Here is a 25195-nt window from a genome sequence, read left to right on the forward strand (position 1 = left end):
AGGAACAAAACAAAGAAAGAGAAGTGGATAAGAAAGTTAGAAAGCACAAATGTTGCGTAGGGAGAAGAAATAGCACTGCTTCACTCTCCCTCTATGGAGATAAGCAAAGTTCCTAAGAGAGTACATTTCAGATTTATGTGAGAGAGAGTAAAGGGTGGTGCTAAGCTGAAAGACATGGACCAGGGCCATGAGGGAAAGGAGCCCTTGGGAATAAAGGTGAAAGCAGCAGGAAATCAGATGGTAGTACATCCAAATATCATATAACCTGGGGGCTATAGTCTTTCAGCACCCCACTATTAGGAAAATTGTGCATTATAATTTTTATGTAAGCACAAAGTGATTCATCTAACTGCATTGTGTTCAACCAGGCTTTTGTTTTCTACAAACAATTACTAATTCTCTAGGAACAGTCAAGCTATAATGTTAACTGAAAACAAGAATTCTGGAATGGTTGAGTGTATCAAGAATGGAAATCCAGGCAGACCAACAGCCTCCTCAGAAACTGGAAAGGGAAAGCATAGTATCAAAAGGACATTCAAGAGTAAAGAGTGTCATGTGAGGTGCTACAACGGTTGTAAACTCTTATTTTCCCATTGTCAAATGTAGACACTAGAAAAGGTAGCAGCTAGGGGAGTTCTCCCTTCTAACAGAATGAGGTCTATAGCAATAGCCAAAGTTATAGCTTCTAATGAAACCACACACTTCAATATGATAGAAGTCACAGCCAACAAAGAGTACTCATAAAGTATTCTACCCTTCGACCAGCTATATTTTAAAGGGGAAGGAAATTATATTATCCAAATGATTAAAATGACTTAGGATCTTTAAGAGGTAAATGGGTGGTATTGTTCATATTCCAGAATCAAACATTTTCCAGACATTCCACCTAAATTTGCAAAGAACTTCAATCAGCCCTCAAAAGCTAAAAAAAACAAACAAAAAAACCTTCCCAAAAACAAAAACAAACTTGGTCATTTTCAGTCTCCTCTTTTGCCATGTCTTGGCTTTTACAAGTTCTGGAAGATACTGGAGTAAAAAGTGCCCGAGGACCTTGAAAAAAAGGCATAAATGGAGAAAAATCAATCAGTCTTCAAGAAAACAATGAGATTTATGTCTCAGTGCTGTATTGCATATGTTGGGATAAGCTTCAAACGTTATAGGCTTATTTTCTTGGCTGCAGTACCACTAAAATAATTTTTCTTTGAATTCATAGCATAATTAGATCAATGTAATGTTTCCGAGAGCCTGAGAATAACAGTAAAGGGCTAATATTTGAAAAAAATGTTTTAGTTGCTAAAGTAAATGAGGTTGGGCTCTTTTTTAAAAAAAAATAAGTACTAAAAACACAACCTCCATTATTTGCAAATTGGCTCTGTGTTACAATTCAAGTGTATGAGTCCTGTATTTAGGGGCCTTTGAAACATCCTTCAAAGTATTGGATAATAACACTATGAAGAAGGGCCTTTCTAATACCAGACTAATAATGTCTCCCCGGATTTCTGAATGCTCTGGAAGAAATGGAACCTCTTACTGACCCTTCCTGAAGCATAGTGGATAGAGCATGGGCCTGAAAATCAGAAGGTCATGGATTCTAAACCCAGCTTTGCCACTTGTCTGCTATGTGACCTTGGGCAAGTCACTTCACGTCTCTGTGCTTCAGTTACCTCATCTGTAAAATGGGGATTGAGACTGAGAACCCCACGTTGGTCAGGGACTGTGTCCAACCCAATTTGCTTGTATCCACCCCAGTGCTTAGTATCGTGTCTGGCACATAGTAAGCACTCAAATGCCACAGCTATTATTACTATTAAAATTTACAGAGTTAACACTGTAGTTAGAATTTCAACAGCAGAGTTTAAGGTCTGCCTTTTTTATGGTGACCCGGAAAGGAACACAAGGAAGGAAGAAAAAGCTATGGAACATTTTCCCTTTGTGTTATTTAACTAGGAAAGGAAGCAGTTAATATCTAGCAATGAATCATGAAGTATTATTCAGCAGCAATTCAAGATTTATTTGCCTTTTTGCCAACCATGAGTACTTATTGACTATCACAGGGATATCTCTAGACAGGCATGATTCTGCTACAAGTGCTGCAAATTTTCTCCTCAGGGTTTGCTTTAGCCAGGAAATGCAGGGTTGTACCATGGGGCCACATTTTACCTTCATGCTACCAGTGGAAAAGAAGCTCTAGCCAACCCATGGTGGGGGAAAACATGGCAGAGGCTTCAATTCCTTCACTGGTCCTCAATAGCCCTGAGAGCACAGTCCATTCTGCTAGATGGCAATACTAGAAATACATGTCCCATAAAGTCCTGGGTGCCCAAAGCCCCACTCTCCCTTTCTTCCACTTCCTGCAGGGAACACCTCCTTCCCTAGCCATGACTCTGCTTTAGTGTCTTGGAAATTTGCAGAGCCAAGTGGCCGCAATTCAAATTACTAACATGAAGTACCAAAGCCAGATCTATCACTGTGCTCTGTATCTTATTTTATAGAAGATATTTTATAATCCACCTGCTATTTTACTCCTCTTGTTTTGTGGAGTCGTCCTATCAAATGCTGAATGCTTACATGAACACTGGCTACTTTGGTTGGGACATGCTCCTTTCTCCCTAGTGAGGAAATTTAAGTGAGTAAGGCCAAGCTAGACTGATTGACCTAGGTTGTAATTGTACTGTATTCAGATTCATCTTACACATCTAAGGGTCTTATAGTCACCAGACCCCACCTCTGTTGCATTCCCAAACCCCAAGTGATGGAAGATGGGACAGAGTCGATCTTTGAAAGCTCAACTCAGCAGCTGGCGCAGTGACACCTGCCAAGGAAGGCTAGACTGGTCCTTCTGGATTTCAGCTTCTGGGAGAACCTCAAACCTCTGGTTCAATGCTAACAATGTGCTGGATTAAACTTTGATTTCATAGATTAATTATTTGAAAACTCACCACTGAGAAAGTTATAAATAATAGGATTTGCAGCGCTGTTGGCATAAACAAGCCAGTGTGAAAATGTAAACCAGGCATATACAGTCTCTCTGTCTTCAATATGTGTAAACATTCCAAACACTCTGTAAGAAGGAAAATAACCATGTCATAAAATCTTAACAATAGAGACAGACAAGAAAACTTTAGATTAGAGAGCCCAAAGGTGAAAAAAGGAACGATTTTTGCAGTTAACTAGCTCCTTGGAGCAATTCTGAGTAGATGCTAGATTTTCCATTACCTTCCTTGTCTCTAATGACCTTGAATTGAGCCTGACCCAAAACCTGAGATTGGAGTAAGAGGGGAATGAGACAAGGGTTTGGCAGGAGGAACAGGATCTTGAAGCATATTATACTCTCTCTGTCCCAAAAAGAGCCCTTAGGTGCTCCTCAGGTTTTACCTATTGGTTATACCTGATGAGACCATCACCTACCTTTGTTGTAGGTGACCATTTAAACCACATGAATTAAATGGAATTACCTATCTCCCAGCATGTGTACTCTATTGTAAAACACCAACACCAGCTTTTTGTGATCATTGTAAGAGGCATGATATCTTGAATTTGATCAGCACTTCTATTTTTTCTAGAATATTTTCACATTATTTATCTAGAGAGAGAGCTGTCTTTTGCATTTAGAAGGAAACACCCCTGATGGAGAAATTTATCCATAAAAGCAGATGTTCCTGACAGTCTTCAAAAGAATGAACTAGCTTGATTCAGCTTTCTGCTTCCTTATCTACCAGCACATCATTGGGGATAATGCTACCTAAGTAACCAAGTCCTGTCACATTTACCTTTTGGTTTTCAATATACATTTTTGGGTGGGTGTAGGGTTACCCTGGACAGACTGATACCTCATCTATGTTTTCTTTAGACCTACAGTGTGCTGGAAGCACTTGGCTAATATGGTGAAGTGATTTGCAAACATTAATGTGCCTTTTTGAGTATATTACCTAGGGCACAGTGTTCTACATACAGAAATTATGCATGACTGTCTCTAGGGCTTTGGATATTGTACACTGAGTTGAAAGATTTTCCAAAAGGACTGGAAACACACTATAACTCCTATATCCATACCCCTTGTGGCACCTTCCAGCATGGCTGCATAGACTAAATTGAACTGGACAGGGTTAACTATGGATCTCCTTTGGTAATGGTAAATGGAACAGTCAGGACACCCTTGGCTGTGACCCCAGCCAGCTGTGCCATCATGAAGTCATTTTAGAACCTTGATTGACGCACATATCCTAGCACACCTTGACTACTGCATCAGCCTTCTTACTGACCTCCCTGCCTCCTGTCTCTCCCTTCTCCAGTTCTTCACTGTGCTGCCTGGAACATTTCTTCAGAAAAAAAATTAGTCCATGTTTCCCCACTCCTCAAGAGCTTTCAGGGATTACTTTAAAACACTCAATCACTTTGCCCCATCCTGCCTTGCCTCATTTATTTCATACTACAACTCAGCATGCTTACTTCACTCCTCTAACACTAACCTACCCATTATACCTCAGTCTCGTCTGTCTCACCACCAACCTAGAGAAGCAGTGTTTCTTGTTTCGAAAGCACGGGCCTGGGAGACAGAAGGCCCTGGCTCAGCCATTTGTCTGCTGTATGACCTTGGGTAAATCATTTCACTTCTCTGGACTTCAGTTACCTCATCTGTAAAATGGGGATAAGACTTATGAGCCCCAAGTGGGACATTGACTGTGTCCAATCTGATTAGTTTGTATAATAATAATAATAATGGCATTTGTTAAGCACTTACTATGTGCAAAGCACTGTTCTAAGCACTGGGGAGATACAAGGTGATCAGGTTGTCCCACATGAGGCTCACAGTCTTCATCCCCATTTTACAGATGAGGTAGCTGAGGCTCACAGAAGGAAAGTGACTTGCCCAAGGTCTCACAGCAGACATGTGACGGAGCCAGGATTAGAACCCATGACCTCTGACTCCCAAGCCCATGCTCTTTCCACTGAGCCACGCTGCTTCTCTGACCTGATAGGTTAGATACAACCTATCACTTAGTAACAATAATAATAATGGTATTTGTTAAGTGCTTACTATGTGTCAAGCACTTTTCTAAGCACTGGGGTACATACACAGTCACCAGGTTGTCCCATCTGGGGCTCACAGTCTTAATCTCCATTTTACAGATGAGGTAACTGAGGCACAGAGAAGTTAAGTGACTTTTCCAAAGTCACACAGCTAACAAATGGGGGAGTCGGCATTATAACCCATGACCTTCTGACTCCCAAGCCCATGCTCTTTCCATTAAGCAGCATATGTGGCACATATGAGCCCACTCTTCTAGAGTGGGCCCACTCTTCTAGACTGTGAGCCCACTGTTGGTTAGGGACTGTCTCTATATGTTGCCAACTTGTACTTCCCAAGCGCTTAAGTCCAGTGCTCTGCACACAGTAAGTGCTCAATAAATATGATTGATTGATTGATAATAAAAGCTTAACAAATGCCATGGAAAAAACAAGAAACTCTTGCCCATGTCCTGCCTCTGGCCTGGAACCCCCTCCCCCTTCATATCTGACAGATGTTCACTTTCCCCACTTTCAAAGCCTTATTGAAAGGTTTTCATTCATTCATTCTAACATATTTATTGAGTGCTTACTGTGTGCAGAGCACTGTACTAAGCACTTGGGAAGTACAAGTTGGCAACATATAGAGATAGTCCCTACCCAACAGTTGGCTCACAGTCTAGAAGGGGGAGACAGAGAACAAAACAAAACATATTAACAAAATAAAATAAATAGAATAAACATGTACAAGTAAAATAGAGTAATAAATAAGTACAAACATATACACATATATACAGGTGCTGTGGGGGAGGGAAGGAGGTAAGGCTGGGGAGATGAAGAGGAGGAGGAGGGGGAGAGGAAGGAGGGGGCTCAGTCTGGGAAGGCCTCCTGGAGGAGGTGAGCTCTCAGTAGGGCCTTGAAGGGAGGAAGAGAGCTAGCTTGGTGGATGTGCGGAGGGAGGGCATTCCAGGCCAGGGGGATGACGTGGGCCGGGGGTCCACGGCGGGACAGGCAAGAACGAGGCACAGTGAGGAGATTAGCAGCAGAGGAGCGGAGGGTGTGGGCTGGGCTGTAGAAGGAGAGACGGGAGGTGAGGTAGGAGGGGGCAAGGTGATGGAGAGCCTTGAAGCCAAGGGTGAGTAATTTCTACCTGATGTGTAGGTTGATTGGTAGCCACTGGAGATTTTTGAGGTTTTCAAAGCTAAGTCCTCATTTTCCCTACTCCCTCTCCCTTCTGCTTTACCCTTTCACTTGGATCTGTACCCTTTATTCATCCTACCCTCAGCCCCACAGCACCTATGCACATATCTATAATTTATTTTATTGTATCTGTCTCCCCCTCTAGATTGTAATCTTCTTTGTGCAGTGAATGAGTCTGTCAGACTTGTTATACTATACTTTCCCAAGTACTCAGTACAGTGCTCTACACCCAGTATGTGCTCAACAAATATGATTGAGCAATATATTGATTGATAACAACCATTAGAACGTTAGGGTGGTTGGACCAAGTTAACCCAAAGTGGAATGGTAAACAATCCCAGGACTATTTTCTCCAGCAGCAATTGGCTGCTGATTTTTTTGGTTGTGGTTGTTACTGAAGTGTTGCTTTTTCACTGAATTTGCTGATTTATTTCTTTTCCTACATGCCTATCCATTCCTCCCTTGTATTTTTGATTGTGAGATGCCTCGAGGGCAAGGGCCATGTCTGAAAGTCCTAGTACTATTCCCCAAAGCTCAAAGCAGTGTAAGACACAAAACAAACATTATGACGGTTTGTAATTATTATTATAATTATAACGATGGTGATGAGTAGCAAACTCTAAAGAATTGTTGAAATTCAGATCCCTAGGAGCAGTCAGTGGGAGCTACTCTGCTGGGATGAGCAACTCCCTATCTCCTGTCTATCAATGCTTGCTGTAGCCTCATGTACCCACAGTAACAGTCCAGTGCCATCTAACACCAACCCCAGGAAAAGAAATGAAGGCAGCCCACACCCCCAAGTTCCATTGTGCCACTTTGTGGGCATGCACAGTGCACCCCAAACTTCAACTCTCCTGAGCAACAAATAGTCACTTCCCTCTTCTCCTCCTTCCCCGTCTCCTCCCTCTTCAGTGAACAGGCTAGAAAATAATCAAAAGCAAGAGCGAATTTAGGGCCAAAGCACTAAACAACTTGCAGATGGTCACACCACCATTGTATGGGTGACGCTAGCCAAAGTTGACATGCTCTCCGGGGTCCCCAGCTGTGGAGGTTCTGATATTGACCTAGAGGCAGGGAAAAGCGAGGCCAGCCACTCCAGCTCTAGTTTGGAACACACTGTAAACAGGATTATTATTGCCTTGGGAGCACTCTGAGCAATAGTTATGGTAATTCCCTACAAAGGTGGCTGGCAGCAAGTTCAGGTACAGCTGCGGGTGCCCCTGCCTATCCATCTGCATATCATTTTTCTTGCCAGTTGTTCTGCTTAATAAAAGAGATGTTCTGCAAGATAAGTGAGAAATAATATGACTTTCCTCACTTCAAAATTCTCTGATTTTCATAGAAATTCCCTCTTGATGCTTGCCAGAAAGAAGAAATGGAGATTTCTTTCTCCTGTTCTTTTTCTTCTTCAAATACTACTGAAACCCTAGCTTGTTTGCTTTATGTTAAGTGCTCACCAATCCACTCAGGAGCTTAATTAAAAGACCAACACACTGTTCTTATCTCCTCTGGGTCCCAATCGTATCTTGATCTCTGCTTTTTAATCTTCTAAACCAAGGTTAAAAAAAACCCATTTGCTTCAATTCCGCCCCCCTCCCTTCCCCTCCCAAAAACCTCCAAAGCTGTAAATGAGTTTGCTTATAGGTCCTTTTTTTCCCTCCGAGTCTTAACAATTTGCTTGAAAAGGTTTGGATTACATCTGCTTAGTGTTTACCGTTCAGCAAAATATATGCATAGACATGCGCATGTCCCTCAAAGCTCACTAAGAAGCAAGTTGTAGGTTGTTTGCACTCTGCAAACAATACATTGGAATTTTCATTGTTCCCAAATTATCAAGCACACATTTCAGAACTTCCAAAGATGCATTTCTGTAACTTTGTTAAACAAGAAAGATTCTTCGTTATTTACTTACAAAATTAGTGATAAACTTTACCTTTTTAACATATTGAGGATACTAATTGGGAGATAGCAAATGGCGAACACCAAGAGAACGACCATCAGCATCCGGGCTGTTTTCCTTCTAGCTCTAATCTGTTTTATTTCAGCTGCCACAGCACTAATCCTTGACTTGGTCTGTTGTCCTGGGCCTCGGGCCTGTCCCGAAGACTGTAGAGCCTTCCATTTACGCTGAACTACCGATGAGGTGCCGGGGATCTAGAAAAACAAGAGGAATTTTCAGTTTGTCTGCTTTGTGGAAATAAGTATTTCTGCTCCAGCATGCATGGGTTTCTGAATTCCATAGGGTGGATTTTGAGCTACTACATTATTGGCAGGACATTGTAGGAGCTCAAAATCCACCTTTCAGAGAAATATCATTGTCCATTTAATTAATACCAACGCTGAAAACAGTGACCATGTCTTCCGCATTGATTGTGTGCTCCTACATATCTGTTGAGGTGCTCTGCCCACAGTAGGTGCTTAGTATCAGTGGTGCTAATAATTGACACTTGGCACCAAAAAATAAGGATATCTTGCTGATGGACGACTTAATGGATAATTTTAATAGTGAATGATGAAAACCTGCAATTCAGAACTCAAAACCAGTAGCTTCCAAAACCAGAATTTGAACAGTTTCCATTGATGAAGATCCATATGCTCTTAGAAAGGTCAAACAATAATTTCAACATTCCTATTTCAGTAAAAGTAGATGCAGGGTACGTCCTCTCATAGATTTTCTAATGCTAAATTGTTCTTTTTCATGTACCCAAGCATAGACTCTGCATCACAAAAGTAACCAGAAAGCGTTTTTCCATGAGTCAACACTGCCCTCTGCTGCCAGAAGTATAGCTGTTACTTCAGTGTCAACTTCTGAAGTTGCGTTCATTAGGAATTTGCATTTCCCTATATACACAATTTTGCTCAACCCATGCCTTCGAAGAACTGGGATAAAATTATCCAATCATGAGGCTTAGAGATGTAGTTACCCACTGGCTTTTGCACAATACCAGTAATCAAATGAAGACTGCTGTCTAGTCTAACATTTGAAATAACCAGCTTTGGTCACAACAACTTATAAAACTTTTGTTTTTCCATACCTTTTCAAAGTTATTTGATAGAAGCAAGGAGTAAATCCAAGTGCAATACTTGCTTAATAATGACATTACAAGCCTTAGCTGCAGACCCTATAAGTAAGCCTAGACAAATTGGGGAGGAGAAGAGGTGAGGGAGGGTTGGGGGAAAGGAGATAATGATGAGGAAAATATGTCACAAACACAAGGCCACTCACTCTAATAAAGATTATTTGACTGCTCCTTTTCTTGCTGTCACCTGAACCTTGAAAGAGGCTTTCTGGAGCAACTGGCTTGAATAGTTTGTGAAAACTATGCATGGCCTGTACAAAAAGCCTGATATCCTGCATGGGTAGTTAATCTTTAATTTGAGGACAAAATTCAACTTCGAGGTGCACATATCGGAGCTAAAGTTAATATTAGGTTCTTGTTGTTCATGTCAATAGAATTTCTATTGCTGGAGTGCTGTGGGAAATAGAAGTTGAAATCTGCTGAGCAGATCAGATCTTAGAGTAGAATTTTGCCCTTAAGCAAACACTGCTTCGTACTTTGCTTCTCTTCCAGGTCTGGCTATATCTGAATCATTTTTCCTCTAATGCAAATATATCAAAGTATGTCTGCCTAAATGCCTCAATTACATTGTGTTTATGGTACTGTTCACTTTTAGGTTGGCCTCCCTATATGCATATCACATTGCATGCCTAAGCAATCATTGATATTTTAAGGAAACTTATTTTGCACTGTTATGGCTCAAAGATGCTCTTCTCAGATATAGTTCTTTTTCACTTTCACTACTTAAGTGGAGCTCCGTCAGAAGGTGCCCAAAAGGGAAGGATATAGAGTGGACAGGATAGTCACAAGGTGACGGAAGAGGAAGAGGAGGTAATGGGAATAATGCAGGCTCTGTAATAATGATAATAGTAATGATAATAATGTTGATATTTGTTAAGCACTTACTCTGTGCCAAGCACTGTTCTAAGTGTTAGATAATGATTGTATTTGTTAAGCATTTACTAGGTGTCAAGTACAGTTCTAAGCACTGGGGTAGATACAAGGTAATCAGGTTGTCTCAAGTGGGGCTCACAATCTTAATCCCCACTTTACTGATGAGATAACTAAGGCAAAGAGAAGTTAAGTGACTTGCCCAAGGTCACACAGCAGACGAGTGGCAGAGCCGGGATAAGAACCCATGTCCACCGACTCCCAAGCATGTGATCTTTCCACTAAAACACAACTGAGCTGAGAGTGAACGTAGGGAAAAAGACCTTCCTTTGGCTCTGAAAGGCAGAGAAGAGAGAAATTTAAGAGGAATGTGATGGGAATGTGATGTGATGGGTCTGAGAAACCAAACTGACAGACTGGATTAGGTGAAACATGGAAAAATGAAGAGGGGTCAGAATTTGGGAATAAAAGGCATAGGGGTTGGTATAAGGGATTGAAGTGTGCATGACACTTTATATTAGAGATTGTATAATAAACCATAGTAAGGGTCAGTTGAAAGCACCTACTGGGTAGATCACTGCAGAGCTCTGATGAGGTTGCTTTCTAGTAGCTACGGTAATAGTGATAATAGAGTAGTAGTGGTAAAGTAGCATTGAGCATCCACTAGTAGCAGTATACTTACTAAGCATTTGGGAAATGCAGAATAAAGTGACACATTCCTTGCCCATTTTACACTTTAATGGGGGACACAGACTAAAAAAGTGATTAATGTGTCATTATTAATAATTTGAATTATGGATATATAGTCAACCTAACTCATTTGCATAACACTTGCAAAGAGGCACATTCATAAAATGACTCCTTGAACGAGTTGTCTACGCATGCTGCCTCAAATTCCTCAATGCCAACTCTCTCCTTGACCCCCTCCAATCTGGCTTCCATCCCCTACATTCCACGGAAACTGCTCTCTCAAAGGTCACCAATGACCTGCTGCTTGCCAAATACAACGGCTCATACTCTATCCTAATCCTCCTCGACCTCTCAGCTGTCTTCGACACTGTGGGCCACCCCCTTCTCCTCAACATGCTATCCAACCTTGGCTTAAGAGGCTCTGTCCTCTCCTGGTTCTCCTCTTATCTCTCCAGCCGTTCATTCTCAGTCTCTTTTGTGAGCTCCTCCTCCCCCTCCCATCCCCTCCTTACTGTAGGGGTTCCTCAAGGGTCAGTTCTTGGTCCCCTTCTGTTCTCAATCTACACTCTCTCCCTTGGTGAACTTATTCGCTCCCACGGCTTCAACTATCATCTCTACACTGATGACACCCAAATCTACATCTCTGCCCTGCTCTCTCTCCCTCCCTCCAGGCTCACATCTCCTCCTGCCTTCAGGACATCTCCATCTGGATGTCTGCCCGCCACCTAAAACTCAACATGTCCAAGACTGAACTCCTTGTCTTCCCTCCCAAACCCTGCCCTCTCCCTGACTTTCCCATCACTGTTGACCGCACTACCATCCTTCCCATCTCACAAGCCCGCAATCTTGGTGTCATCCTCGACTCCGCTCTCTCGTTCACCCCTCACATCAAAGCTGTCACCAAAACCTGCCAGTCTCACCTCCACAACATTGCCAAGACCCGCCCTTTCCTCTCCATCCAAACTGCTACCCTGCTTGTTCAAGCTCTCATCCTATCCCATCTGGATTACTGCATGAGCCTCCTCTCCAATCTCCCATCCTCCTGTCTCTCCCCACTTTAATCCATACTTCACACCGCTGCCCAGATCATCTTTGTGCAGAAACGCTCCGAGCATGTTACTCCCCTCCTCAAAAATCTCCAGTGGCTACCAATCAACCTATGCATTGGGCAAAAACTCCTCACCCTCGGCTTCAAGGCTCTCCATCACCTTGCCCCCTCCTACCTCACCTCCCTTCTCTCCTTCTACAGCCCAGCCCGCACCCTCCGCTCCTCTGCCGCTAATCTTCTCACCGTACCTCGTTCTCACCTGTCCTGTCATCGAACCCCAGCCCACGTCATTCCCTTGGCCTGGAATGCCCTCCCTCCGCGCATCCGCCAAGATAGCTCTCTTCCTCCCTTCAAAGCCCTATTGAGAGCTCACCTCCTCCAGGAGGCCTTTCCAGACTGAGCCCCCTCCTTCCTCTCCCCCTCCTCCCCTTCTCCATCCCCCCCGCCTTACCTCCTTCCCCTCCCCACAGCACCTGTATTTATGTATATATGTTTGTACATATTTATTACTCTATTTTATTTGTACATATTTCTTCTATTTATTTTATTTTGTTAATATGTTTTGTTTTGTTCTCTGTGTCCCCCTTCTAGACTGTGAGCCCACTGTTGGGTAGGAACCGTCTCTATATCTTGCCAACTTGTACTTCCCAAACACTTAGTACAGTGCTCTGCACACAGTAAGTGCTCAATAAATATGATTGATTGATTGATTGATTGATTGACCCAATCACACACACATCTGCAGAATGCAAACCTAACTTGAACAAATGTCTTACAATGGGTAAAACTGTCACAATATATAGCCCCCTGTCCTGTTACTCAAAAATGGTCAGTGAGACTCCCAAAGATCATTAATGGCAACATTTATTGAGTGCTCATTGTGTAAAGAGAATTTTACATGGGATTTGGGAAATATGCAACTGAAACGAAAAGTCATACCACTTCACATGCTAGATCACATTCAAGAACAGTAACTTCTCATATTGTATTACATTGCACAGGTCACTGAACTCCTACAATTGCAAAGATTTTCTTCAGATTGGGGAAGAGGCGATATTTTAAGGCATGTTGCAATAAAACAGATTTCTTTGAATCTGCCCTTTTAGAATGTAGAGGGACAAAACATTGGGTGATTATTCTCATTCTGCTCCAATGTTATGAAAGACCCAGATGTGGCCATTTTAAATGACCTGTGAAGAAGTTCAGTGAATTAGGGGAGCAGATTTTCTGCATGATATTCCAATGGTCTGAAAACAAATGGCTCAAATAATCTATTCCCTGGCACACATGTGCCACACATGATGCTGTGTGAATTTGTTGAGAGGGATTAACAGTTGGGAATGGACATTTGCTTTGGCAAATTTGACCCACCCATTTAATTGGACGTCAGTTGCTACTAAATCAGGCTCTCAGAACTGGTGTTTTCCATTGCAATCTGTTGTGCATTATGGATTTTACATCCCAGACAATTCACCTTGAATTCCAATTACTTTCCCATCTGTAAGACTTCAGAATCACATAAGGGGCACTAGCCAAGAAATATTATCAAAACAATGTACATGTATTTTGAGTTAGTTTTATTTCCCAAACTTGAAGCTGGCTTTAGAACACCTGTAATTCACCTGATGAATAAGGAACCAATGGGGATTAAGAACTTGGAAAGCAAAGTATCTATAAGATCCTGTAGTCAGTATTGAGTGTTGACAACCAAGAAAGAGAAAAATAAGTGGTATTTTCAACTGATCAAAGGTATGGAGAGCCTGTACTTATGGTGACTATTGCCATGGAGGATTTCAAATTGTCTGCTGTCTGGCACCAGTTTTCAAAATGGATGAGAAACATTCACCCAAATGACTGTTCACCAGTGGTTAGTCATCATCATCATCTATGGTGTGTTTGGGTGTGTGTACGTGTATACGTATAGAATTTGGTTCTAAACTTCGATCCCACTAGATGTTCATTAAATTCCCCAAAATATTGTCCAAAATCCTTCAGAAAAACCCTTCTCTAGTCATATCTCAATATCTATATCCTACTGCATTAACTAATCCACATCTTTTTTGAGAAAATTCCATTTCTAACCCTGACTGAACAAACTCCAAAGGAAACAAAACACAAGTGGATTAAAATGACTTACCTGACGGCACCAGAGTTTTCGGAATATTTGCAAATACGCCAATATCATAAGACACAGCGGTGCCATATATGTCACCAGAAAAAAGCATATATGATACATTTTGGGATAAATTTCACCTGGAATTAAAAAAAAATACTTAAACATGTTTGCTTTTTAAGCAAGCCAACACACTGACTTTTAAAAGCTGTTCATGCCAATGTTTCAATAAAAGCATCTGGCAAATATTTTTAGCCCTTTTTATCTGTTGCACGGATTGATGTAAAATTTGCTCTGTATTTCCTGGGGACTGATCTCAAATGCCTCAGTAGTCCCTAGGCCTGATTTGAGGGGCAGCTCTGGAGCTTCCACGCCTCCTCAAACCATCCTGGACCTCAATGGGAGCCTCTGGGGAATTGGTCTAGACCCTGAGCATATTCCTTCGACAGATGGAGGCTGGCATGAGTACACAGAGAACTCTTTAGGCAAGAGGACCCAGGACTGAACAAAGTAAACCAAGGGAATGATCCTATCTGGTTGGGCCAATGGATATCTTGCCAAGAGGCCCCAGCTGCCCTAGGTTCTGGCCAAATGGGCTGTCGCCAAGAAGTCCTAAAGCAGATTGGGTGTGGCCTCAGAATCTGACTCCTTCCAGAGACTTACCTCACCACCCGACCCCCCCCCCCCCCACCCTCCCAGAGACAAGCAGGTCTCATTATAGAATTATTTATGTATTTATCACCAGCCACTGATTGAGTGTGGAGGGAGACTGCGGGATTAGTCTGCACATTTTCTGCCTTTCTTCTATTGTTCAATATGTTTCTTCAGTGGGGTATCACCCTAATTTTTGCCCAGAAGCTTTCATATATTTCTAATGCCTAAGCTGATATATGAAATGGCTTCTTTATCGTTGTACTAGTGACAGGGCACACTGCAGGTATTGATGTATTCATCACTTCAATGCATACAGAAACAAAGAACACCAGGCATAGTGTGTCTGACTCTTGATGGGGAATTCACTGGTCAATAAAATCTCAAAACTAATACTATTTCACCTATATTCTGCTCTACCTTTTATGCAAAAATCTACCACCTTGTTGGCTTTAGATGATGATAACCTTATTTTCCTGTTACATGATCAAAAACTAAGTTAAATATGAGACACATACATTTTCTTTGATGTTTTAAATGGTTTGGGGTTTACTCTCAATCTGGCACCCTGGGGCTCCTGAGCCTGGAGGTTTTTCTAGCAGAAGTTTATGACAAGGACTTGCAGCAAGCATTTGCCCCTCACAGGGTTTTAGGGAACAGCCAGATATTTTCTTTTTTCTCTCTGACAGAGGTGGCAACTGCCAAGCTCATCATTTCCCTGCTGGGTGTCAGGCCACTTTCAAGTTTATCGGGTAAAGAAGCCCAATTCCACAGGGAGCTGTCTAAGTCAAGCAGGTCAGATGGGAAAAAAAAAAAGAGCATTTCACTTTGAAGACTTGCAGCCAGAAAAACATTTGGTGGGTCCATTTCAAAGTAACTCGGGAGTGACCCAGCACTACCAGGCACCTGAATGGCTTTGAAATTTTATGTGTTTTCGAAGAAGGTCACACATTTGTTCCTCACATAAAATAGAAGCCTTAAAACCTAGGCAGTTCTAGAACCCCAAAGACAAAAAGAGAAAAGGATGGAAGCTAGATTTTCCAGATACTACTGTCATAGATCACAGTATCATAATGCAGTTCAGCATTATTAAGCATATAAGGAAAGAAACATGTTTAGAAATAATTAGAAGCATGAGAATGGGATTTTTCAAATGTAATCTGTGAAGGGGTTGTTATAACTAGAAAGGCTCACATTAAGATTCAGTCTCCCAAAATTGGCTTTCTGGGAAGATATTGGCCACAAAGCTCATCAAAGTACTTGCTGAATGTTTAAAGGTGGTCACAGTGAGTGCAGGAATTTTCCGCTAAAGCTTTAAAACTGCGCATTTTAAGGAAAACTCCCTTGTAGATTTCATTTGACTGGGACTCTAAAAGACAATTGCTTTGCTGAAGCTATATTTTGGCTTCTTGTCATTTACGAGAAGCAGCGTGGCTCAATGGAAAGAGCACAGGCTTGGGAGTCAGAGGTCATGGGTTCAAATCCCAGCTCTGCCAATTGTCAGATGTGTGACTTTGGGCAAGTGACTTAACTTCTCTGTGCCTCAGTTCCCTCATCTGTAAAATGGGGATTAAGACTGTGAGCCCCCCGTGGGACAACCTGGTCACCTTATAACCTCAGTTACCTCATCTATAAAATGGGTCTGAAGACTGTGAGCCCCACGTGGGACAATCTGATCACCTTGTAGCCTCCCCAGCACTTAGAACAGTGCTTTACACATAGTAAGCACTTAACAAATGCATTATTATTATTATTTACTTCAAAAATCTTTCAATTATTTCATTTCTGTGCTTAAATGTCTATTGAATGAACTGACAATATTGAAAACAATGAAGCCTACAAATCTTTTGATTACATAGCAAATGTTCCTTCTAGATTTGGATTTGAAACAAATGGAAGGTACAAGCCAAATAATGTGTTTGTTAGAAATACATATATATCTATATATGTATATAGCACTTTGGGGGACAATTGGGTCTTGGATTTATAAACAGGAAATGACCTTTTGGTAACAGTAAATGACCCAAATGAGTTATTCCAAGATGGTTATTTTCCAACAAAAACTGTATTGTACGCCTTGACACAGTTTTTCAACATGTACTTATTGAAGACAGATGGAAACTTTAGTTGCTTAAATTTTTGTTGAAAATGAGGATACTGGGACAGCACCCCAAGCTTGAATACCTTCCCCTTCCATTTCAGAAACAGTAAGAGAAGTCGGAGTGGAGGGGGAAGGGGGAAATTGGGGCGTTCATTTGTTTAAGAGTCTGTCTACTCGGTGATGTTGTAAAATCCCTGTGGGCAGGGATCATGTCCTTCAACATTTTGGATTCTCTAAAGCACTTAGTACAGTGCTCTGCATGCTTTAGGTATCCAGTAAATACCATTGCCTAAGTGACCTCCATACCCTATATTCCACATGGACTGAGCATGCTCCAACCCTGATTTAAAGTGAACAAGAACAATTAACAGGTATCTCAGCAAATAAGACTGTAATATTGCCAATTCTAGGACATGTGTATTTTTTTTTTAATTCCCCAGGGCTGTTTAACCAAATCTGGGATTGTCCTGGCTAACTGGGATACATGATCGTCTTACAGAAACATTTAGAGTCCTAAGAGCAAAGTTTGGAGACTCTCCTGAAAGTTGAGTAATTTATCAAAGCCTTAATAGAATTAATTAAACTCTTTCCCCTTCTCTCTGACCTTTTGTATGAAACACAAAATGTGATGTTTCTTCCTTCATTATACATCAGGAGAAAATCGTCAGTGAATAATGTACCTTGAAGGTAGATGACGTCCTTTGGAGGAGTGGATGGTTTAACACTTTAAGAACCCCAGTAGACCATATAATACTCTGTACTGTTTCAGTGATCTAATGATATATACCAGTGGTCTGAAAGTGTTCAACTTCTACTGAGGATGACTTCCTCCCAAAACAATCTGGTATTGTATGGAACTAATACCCTGATGTTCACAATTCCTAAATAAACTCAGATAAGCAAAATGAAATAAAATGATACAGCTATTTTAAAACACTCCTTGTAAACAACTTTAGTATCATTTGCCTTCACAATTTTATAATAGTTATTGAATTTGACTTTGTGGAAGGCCCATTTAACTTAATGTTATTTTAATTCTGGCCTTCAAATGCAGCTAAAGCAATTATGGGCCATTATAAAATCATTATCAAACAGAGCTTTTCTAAATGTCTTTTACAGCTTGCATGTGGATTCTTGTGCATTTCACAATAATTGCTTTCCTTTAAAGTCAGCCTATTACTAGAATAATAATACTAAATCTGCAAATGAATGATTAGTCACTCTTGCTGGTCAAGGACAATTTATAAAATATTGTGGTTGTTGGCAATATGAATTCTTGTACAATTTCATGCATTGTGGTATTACCTAATTTTTACAATTGATTGTCAAATGGGGATTACTACTGTTTGCTTGAACCAAGTTAAGTCTAAGGCATGAGGATAAAGAAAATGTTGATTAATAAACAGAATCTTTTACAAGAGGTGCTTTGTCTTTTACATGGTAAAACTAACATTTTAAAAATTCAGAGTAAAGAATTGGATGAAATAAAGTTCTGTGGCAACTCTAAAAGTGCAGTATTCCATTTTTGAAAGAGATGGCAAATTTGGGGCTAAATGGGTGGGTGAGGATCTAGAATATGCACATATAGGTAATTATCATCCCTCTTTATAATGACCACTGAATAATTTCAACCTATCAGGAAAAACTAAAGTAAGAACTAGATAGACCATTTCATTACCTGGCTAAAAAATATAAAAGTTAGCAATTTTTAACAAATTTTTGCTTGGCAATTTCAGAAGAAGAAGAAAATGGGATTTCTTGGACTCCCTGCTTCATGGATACAAATTTGTTTTAAGCGGTCACTTTAAGAAAACTTATATAGAGAGGCATAGCCATCTGATTAGAATAACTAATATCCTAATTCCAATCTCACTGTACTCTGTCTAATATTGACCACAAGGGTGATATTTGTATCATACTTACCACCCCATCGCTCATCACACACTGTAAATAGAGTGGTTTTATTGGCTAATCCTGGCAACACAGTGCTGCATTCCATGACAATAGCCTGAGGAATCATTATGATACAGGATACAATCCAGATAATTACGATGCTGTTCCTTGCCCGTTTGGCAGTGCTTTTAAACATCAAAGGGTGACAGATTGCATACCATCGATCCAAGGCAATACAGCTGAGTGTTAGCACAGACACTGATACGGACACAGTCTAAGAGAAGGAAAGAAGATCAGATCAATTCAATGTTTAATGTTTTGACAACTCATTTTAAACTTAGTAAGAAAACCATTCACTGTTGATGTTTAATGAGTTAGAATTGCTAAGCAAGGATTCTTGAAACATTTTTCATGTTGTATTTACCTGCACAAGAGTTTTATGCATTTGAGAAAACAAAATCGTCATAACATTTTTGTTGAAAGGCATGTTCATTTTATCTTGCTGACCTTTTTTGCAGTGACAAAGAAAATCATAGCCCCATAGGCACAATTCTGCAGATTTGTGAAAGTCTCCAACTTGCTCAGGGAAAACACAATGGCATTTATTGTATTCCATTCAATAATCAAGCGGAAATTTCATTCCTATTTCAGGTTCAGTTACTCTTGGACTCTGGGTTCTTTAAAATGTCTTGGGTCTAGGTTCCAAGGGATAAGATAGCGATTACTTACTATCAGTGTGGTGTACAGTGAAAATGAGTTTACCAGGGTGAGCGGTTGAGGTACCAAAATATAATTTTTGGTAGCACTTAGTTGGTACAAAACAATTTAAACAAAACTATGTCTCAGCTTTATGTTTAGGTAGGTGGATGGGCAGCAGAGTAAAGATAAACTAGGCCCAAATACTTACACTTCATAGGTTTGTGTGTTGTTTTATGTGGTATGTGTTAAGCATTTACTATGTGCTAGACACTGTACTAAGCGCTGGGGTTGATACAAACTAACCAGGTTGGACACGGTCCCTATCCCAAATGGGACTCACAGTCTTAATCCCCATTTTACTGATGAGGTAACTGAGGCATAGAGAAATTAAGTGACTTGCAAACAAGTGGCAGAGCTAGGATTAGAACCCAGGCCCTTCTGACTTCCAGGCCTGTGCTCTATCTCACCCAGGCCATGCTGCTGTTTAAGGGTAAAAAATATATTCCAAACTACCAAAAATACATAAGAAAACTTCCAGATATGTTCAAAAAAGAGCTCTTTAATGTGTTTGTATCATTTGGTGCAGGTTACTGAGTAAGGCTTCTCAAAGTAGCCAGGAGGAGGAAGGAAAAAGAAGAGTTTCCTCTCCTGAACCATGAGGAGTCTGGGACTGTACTCCTGTGGCTTATGGGAAATGTAGCTTTCTGGCAGTTGAATGTGGCCATCTCAGTTCCATCTCCATCAGTTAGCCCTTTGACCAAATTTTCCTGAAGTCAGAAATTCACATTATATTTAGAATACTGCACTCTCAAAATGTTAATTCAACCCTTTCCATAGTTCAGTCCTTAAACAGTTCCATTTTCCTTCTTACAGCAGTTAGTCATAGTTGATCCCTCCAGATTTATGTTAATTCCTTTTTTATAAAGTAAGTGCTTAAGTCTTAAATATACTCTGTATACCTTGAACCTGAAACTCCAAGATTGCTGCAGGTGGCTAGGGAAGATTTGTAGTTTAACATTCATTCTATCTTCAGTAGATAATTATGGTACTTGTTAAGTGCATACTATGTACCAAGCACTGTACTAAGCACTCATTCCATATCATGAATATCCATCACACATTTTCTCCAAACTTTGTTTTGCACTGCTGGAGAGAGAATACAGTCCTGGTTGACTGTTGCTCTAAGTAATGGTATTCCTTTTGTTCTTACGGGAAAAAGCCAAATACCTCAAAATACCAGGGGATTTCATCCAAACAAAAGCAGATACCGAGAACCAGTCCAGGCTAAAACTCCCTTAGGGCTAGTAGACCATCTCCCATTCAGGGGACTGGATCATAATTGAGTCGAGGTTGACATGGAATGGTCTGGTGCTCTTTACCTCTGGCTCTTGAATCTTTCAAAATTTGTCAGCCTCTTCTTCCTCTCCCTCAAAGCCCATTATCAAGTGAGCCCAAATCATCAGTACAGCTCAGGTCTACTTGAGAAGGCCTGAAGGTAGATGAACACACCCACATTTCTAGCCAGAATTGGACCAGCCTGATGGCAATTGGGAGGCAAGGTGTGTATTGCCATGGAGGTACTATATAGGCTAGTTGCCATTGCCTTTTAACTAGCTTTTTGGAGTTTTTCACTCTTTAGAAGTTGCCCATAGGAAAAAAGAAAAAAAAAATCAAAAGTAGTGGTAAAGAAAAAAGTAAAAATGGGAGCTGCTGGAGTAATAATATTATCAGTGTCCAGGTGATTCTCATCTCTCCATATCTCTTTCATCCCACCTTTTTCATCTAACTTGGCTGGTGTGGTTTGTCAATTCTGCCTCCCAGGATATATATGAATGTACACTGGAGAGAAGTTAATGAAGAAAATGGTCAAGATGCTGTTCCACAGAGAGAAAATATGATGATTATCTCAGGAGAAATGTTTAGCTCCTTCAGTTATATGATATTCTTCTGAAGTTTGCAATCTGAGTCATCAGGCAAGCCTACCTCTGGAAAGGCCCTGAAGTGGAACTCATCCAAATATGGAAATTCTGAAACCCATTCCAACCAAGGCCACCTCTGAACGCCATCCAAATGTTTCACCTTCTGTCGATTTAAGTGATTTGCCAAACAAAGATCTTAGGGACATGGAATAGTTATGTAACATTCATACTCTGCTCTTTTCCAGTCATCACTACTAGCTGTAAATTCTAGTTTTCAGGTTGCTTTTGAACTTGTTTCCTTAAAAAAAAAATCCCTTTCCTTTTGTGGCAGCTAATAGATTACTAACAGAAAGAACCTTAAAAATACTTGTATTACAGAGGCCTAAAGCCAGGGTATTTTCCAATTAAAGATCATCTTCTTTGCAATTTGACTCTTTTTTTGGGTCCTGCCAAGTTGTACCAGTTGACATTTATGGAACAGGGAAAGCTGTGAATTTAAGCTAAAGGTGTGTTTAATAATTACAAAACATTATAACCTCTTCCGTGGTCTATCATTCATTTTAAATACCCCCCCGCCCCAACACCATCAAGTGAATTATTGCCCATTTTAAAAACATTTTCCATTTTATTTCTTAAAATTGCATCAACCCCTCAGATAATTAGAGAAGCAGCAGGGCTTAGTGGAAAGAGCATGGGCTTTGGAGTCAGAGGTCTTGGGTTCAAATCTTGGCTTTGCCAATTTTCAGTTGTGTGACTTTGGGCAAGTCACTTAACTTCTCTGTGCCTCAGTTACCTCCTCTGTAAAATGGGAATTAAGACTGTGAGCACCCCCGTGGGGCAACCTGATCACCTGGTAACCTCCCCAGCACTGGGAACAGTGCTTTGCATATAGTAAGCACTTAATAAATGCCATCATTATTATTATTATAATTTGGCTTGAATGTGAACACTTCAATTTAAAATGAATGTCTGATAAATTACTCTTCTGGGTTGCAACAGTTGCAAACAAACCATGGCAAATACCTGCAAATAGGGAATCACTTTGCAGAGAGACTCTCCAAAGAACCAAGTTTCTGTAATATCGACCACTAGAGTTGCTGGAAGACATGTGATGGTCACAAGAACGTCAGCCAGAGAGAGGTTTACGATGAAGTAGTTGGTGACTGTCCTCATATGATGGTTCTTCCACACTGCAACACAAACTGATTTTGGAAAAAAGGACTAGTGAGTGATTCCTAAATGATTCCTCCTGAATGCACCTCCTGTCCCAGCTGACAACACTTCTCACAGATGTTTGAGGGCAGAAGTAAGGACTGTGGTGTATTTAAAACAGGGCCACCACAAGATGGGCCAATGGAAGGAAATCCTGAAGGAAGACCTGCTTCCTTGATGCTTACAGTAACATTTTACAATTTCCACCACTGCTCCAGGCAGGGTCAAAGGGGCTAAGCAGCTCAAGGTGCCAATTTGCACCAAGGGCTTCTGGTATTCAGGGATTTGAACCCTTTAAATCACCCTCCTCTCTGCCCTCCACCTCCCCATTACCATCAAGGGTACATGTAGAACTCTGCAAGTCACTGATGTTAATAATATTAACTGTTGTATTTAAGTGCTTACTATGTGCCAGACACTGTGTCTGGCAAGACCTGGGGTAGATACACAGTAATTGGGTTGGACAAGATCCCTGTCCTATATAGGGCTCACAGTCTTAATCTTCATTTTACAGATGAGGTAACTGAGGCATAGAGAAGTGAAGTGATTTGCCCAAGTTCACACAGCAGTTATGTGGCGGGGTCAGAATTAGAACCCAGGTCCTTCTAACTCACAGGCCTGTGCTCTATCAACTAGGTCATGCTGCTTCTGTAAAGAATCTTGGCTGAAGCCTCTTTTTGATTGGTTTCTCCCTGGGGTTCAGTAACCCCAGGCCCCTTTACAACACTGCACCCTCTGGTAAGTGGACAGTCAGCCTTTTAAAGCTCAACGGTTCTGAGCTTCAGTTAAGCTGAACTTAGGAAGAGGGAAAATGCTGGGCTCAGGGCCATGGACCTACCCTATACTGCTGGGACAATCATTTTAGGATTCCCTTGGCTCAATTAATAAAGCATTTACTGATGAGGAAGCTCTGAAAAAACAATTAATGTTCCTGCTCTGTAGAAACACAGTCATTTGAAAGACAAGGCAGCAAGCTGTTTTCATCTCTTTTCTGTATCAATCAATATGTGTAGGTCTGTTTTAAATTGAATTGTTTCACTCTTTGGGAATTTACTAAAGAAAGAATAATTTTGATCTCTTCAGAGCCAATTAACTTCAGGTGACTGATTGATAGAAACAATGAAATTATTTCCCATTTTAATCATGTTATTCCACTGCTTATTCTGGAAAGATTGTGGATTTTTATGTATTGTGAATAGGACAAACTCTCTAATACCATGGTTTACAAAGTGCAGCCACATGTGGTCTGAACCATTTTGGTGTATCCACCAATAAAATCATTAGATAATCAAGAGAATAAATGTTCTCAATGGAATGTTCATTTTTCATAGATTTTTGTACATTATCTTTTTCATAAATACTATCAACCTTAATCCAATTATCATTTTAAAACAAATTTTCAAAGTCAAAATCAGTATAGTTCAAGGTAATCAGGTTAGACACAGTTCTTATCCTACATAAAGCTCCCAGTCTAAGAAAGAGGAAGATCAGGGATTTTACCCCTATTATACAAATGAGGAAACTAAGGCACAGAAAAGTTAAGTGACTTGCCTAAGATCACACAGCAGACAAATGGTGAAATCACAGCTGGTCTCTTGATATCCAGTCCCCTACTTTTTCCAGTAGGTCATGTTGACCCCCAGAGTTCTTTGCAAAACCCTCTCTCTGGAAAGAACATGATATAGCTTGAAATTTAAAGGTCAATGTACAGAGGGAAGCAAAGGGTCATTAATCAATCAATGGTATTGTATGTAGAGCACTGTGTTAAGTGCTTGTGAGAGTGCATTCCAGCAGAGTTGGTTAGACGCATTCCATGCTCACAGTGAGTTTACAGTCTAGATCAGTCAGTCATATTTATTGAGTGCTTGTTGTGTGCAGAGAACTGGACTAAATGCTGGGGAGAGTATATTACAGATGTGGGATTTTTAATGGTATTTGTTAAGTGCTTACTATGTGCCAGGCACTGTACTAAGTGCTGGAGTAGATACAAGCCAATCAGGTTGGACCTAATCTATGTCTCCTATGGGGCTTTCAATCTTAATCCCCATTTTACTGATGACAACTGAGACCCAGTGTCAAAAGCAGACAAAGTGGCAGAGTTAGGAATAAAACTCCTGACAACTAGGCCCATGCTCTATCCATGAGGCCATGCTGCCTTTGCTTCTGCCCAGCCCCTCTTACTAAGAATAATAATGTTAGTATTTGTTAAGTGCTTGCTATGTGCCAGGGGCACTCAGCACTCAAGGCAACACAAGCAAATCAGGAGGTTGAACACAGTCTCTGCCCACATGGGGCTCACAACCTTATTCCTCATTTTACAGATGAGGTAACTGAGGCACAGAGAACTTAAGTGACTAGCTCAAGGTCATACAGCAGAGTCAGGATTAGAACCCAGTAGAACCCAGGTCCTTCTGACTCCCAGACCTGTGCTCTATCCACTAAGCCATCTCATCTCTGTCAAAGATTCTTCAACCTTACTGTATTTTTCAATAGTGCTTCCTTTTACCACTTGTAAGGGGTTTTTTTCCCCACGCTGAAGAGCTGAGTGAAGTTTTGAAAATACCTTTAGATACTGAAAGAGCTTTGGCCATCTCTTTATTGTTTATATAGGGCAGCTTCCAGGTAAAAGATGAAGCAAAGTGAAAAGAGCTCCACATTATGTAATTACCTGCACCAGCATAGCTGTATTAGTGGATTACTGAGTTAAAAGAC

The 25195-nt window shown here is 40.8% G+C and overlaps 1 protein-coding gene across 1 annotated transcript in view; it reads right to left on the reverse strand.

Moving 5' to 3' along the window:
- Positions 1–25195, reverse strand: part of HCRTR2 (hypocretin receptor 2) — a 108713-nt gene that overhangs the window by 4170 nt on the left and 79348 nt on the right. Inside the window, exons 2-6 of the mRNA XM_038749344.1 lie at positions 22295–22473; positions 18684–18927; positions 14033–14148; positions 8141–8361; positions 2940–3061 (exon numbers count right to left, since the gene is read on the reverse strand). Of these exons, the coding sequence (XP_038605272.1) occupies positions 2940–3061; positions 8141–8361; positions 14033–14148; positions 18684–18927; positions 22295–22473 (882 nt within the window). The remainder of the gene's footprint in view (positions 1–2939; positions 3062–8140; positions 8362–14032; positions 14149–18683; positions 18928–22294; positions 22474–25195) is intronic.

The sequence above is a fragment of the Tachyglossus aculeatus genome, chromosome 1, assembly GCF_015852505.1.
Source record: "Tachyglossus aculeatus isolate mTacAcu1 chromosome 1, mTacAcu1.pri, whole genome shotgun sequence".
Classification (NCBI taxonomy): domain Eukaryota; kingdom Metazoa; phylum Chordata; class Mammalia; order Monotremata; family Tachyglossidae; genus Tachyglossus; species Tachyglossus aculeatus.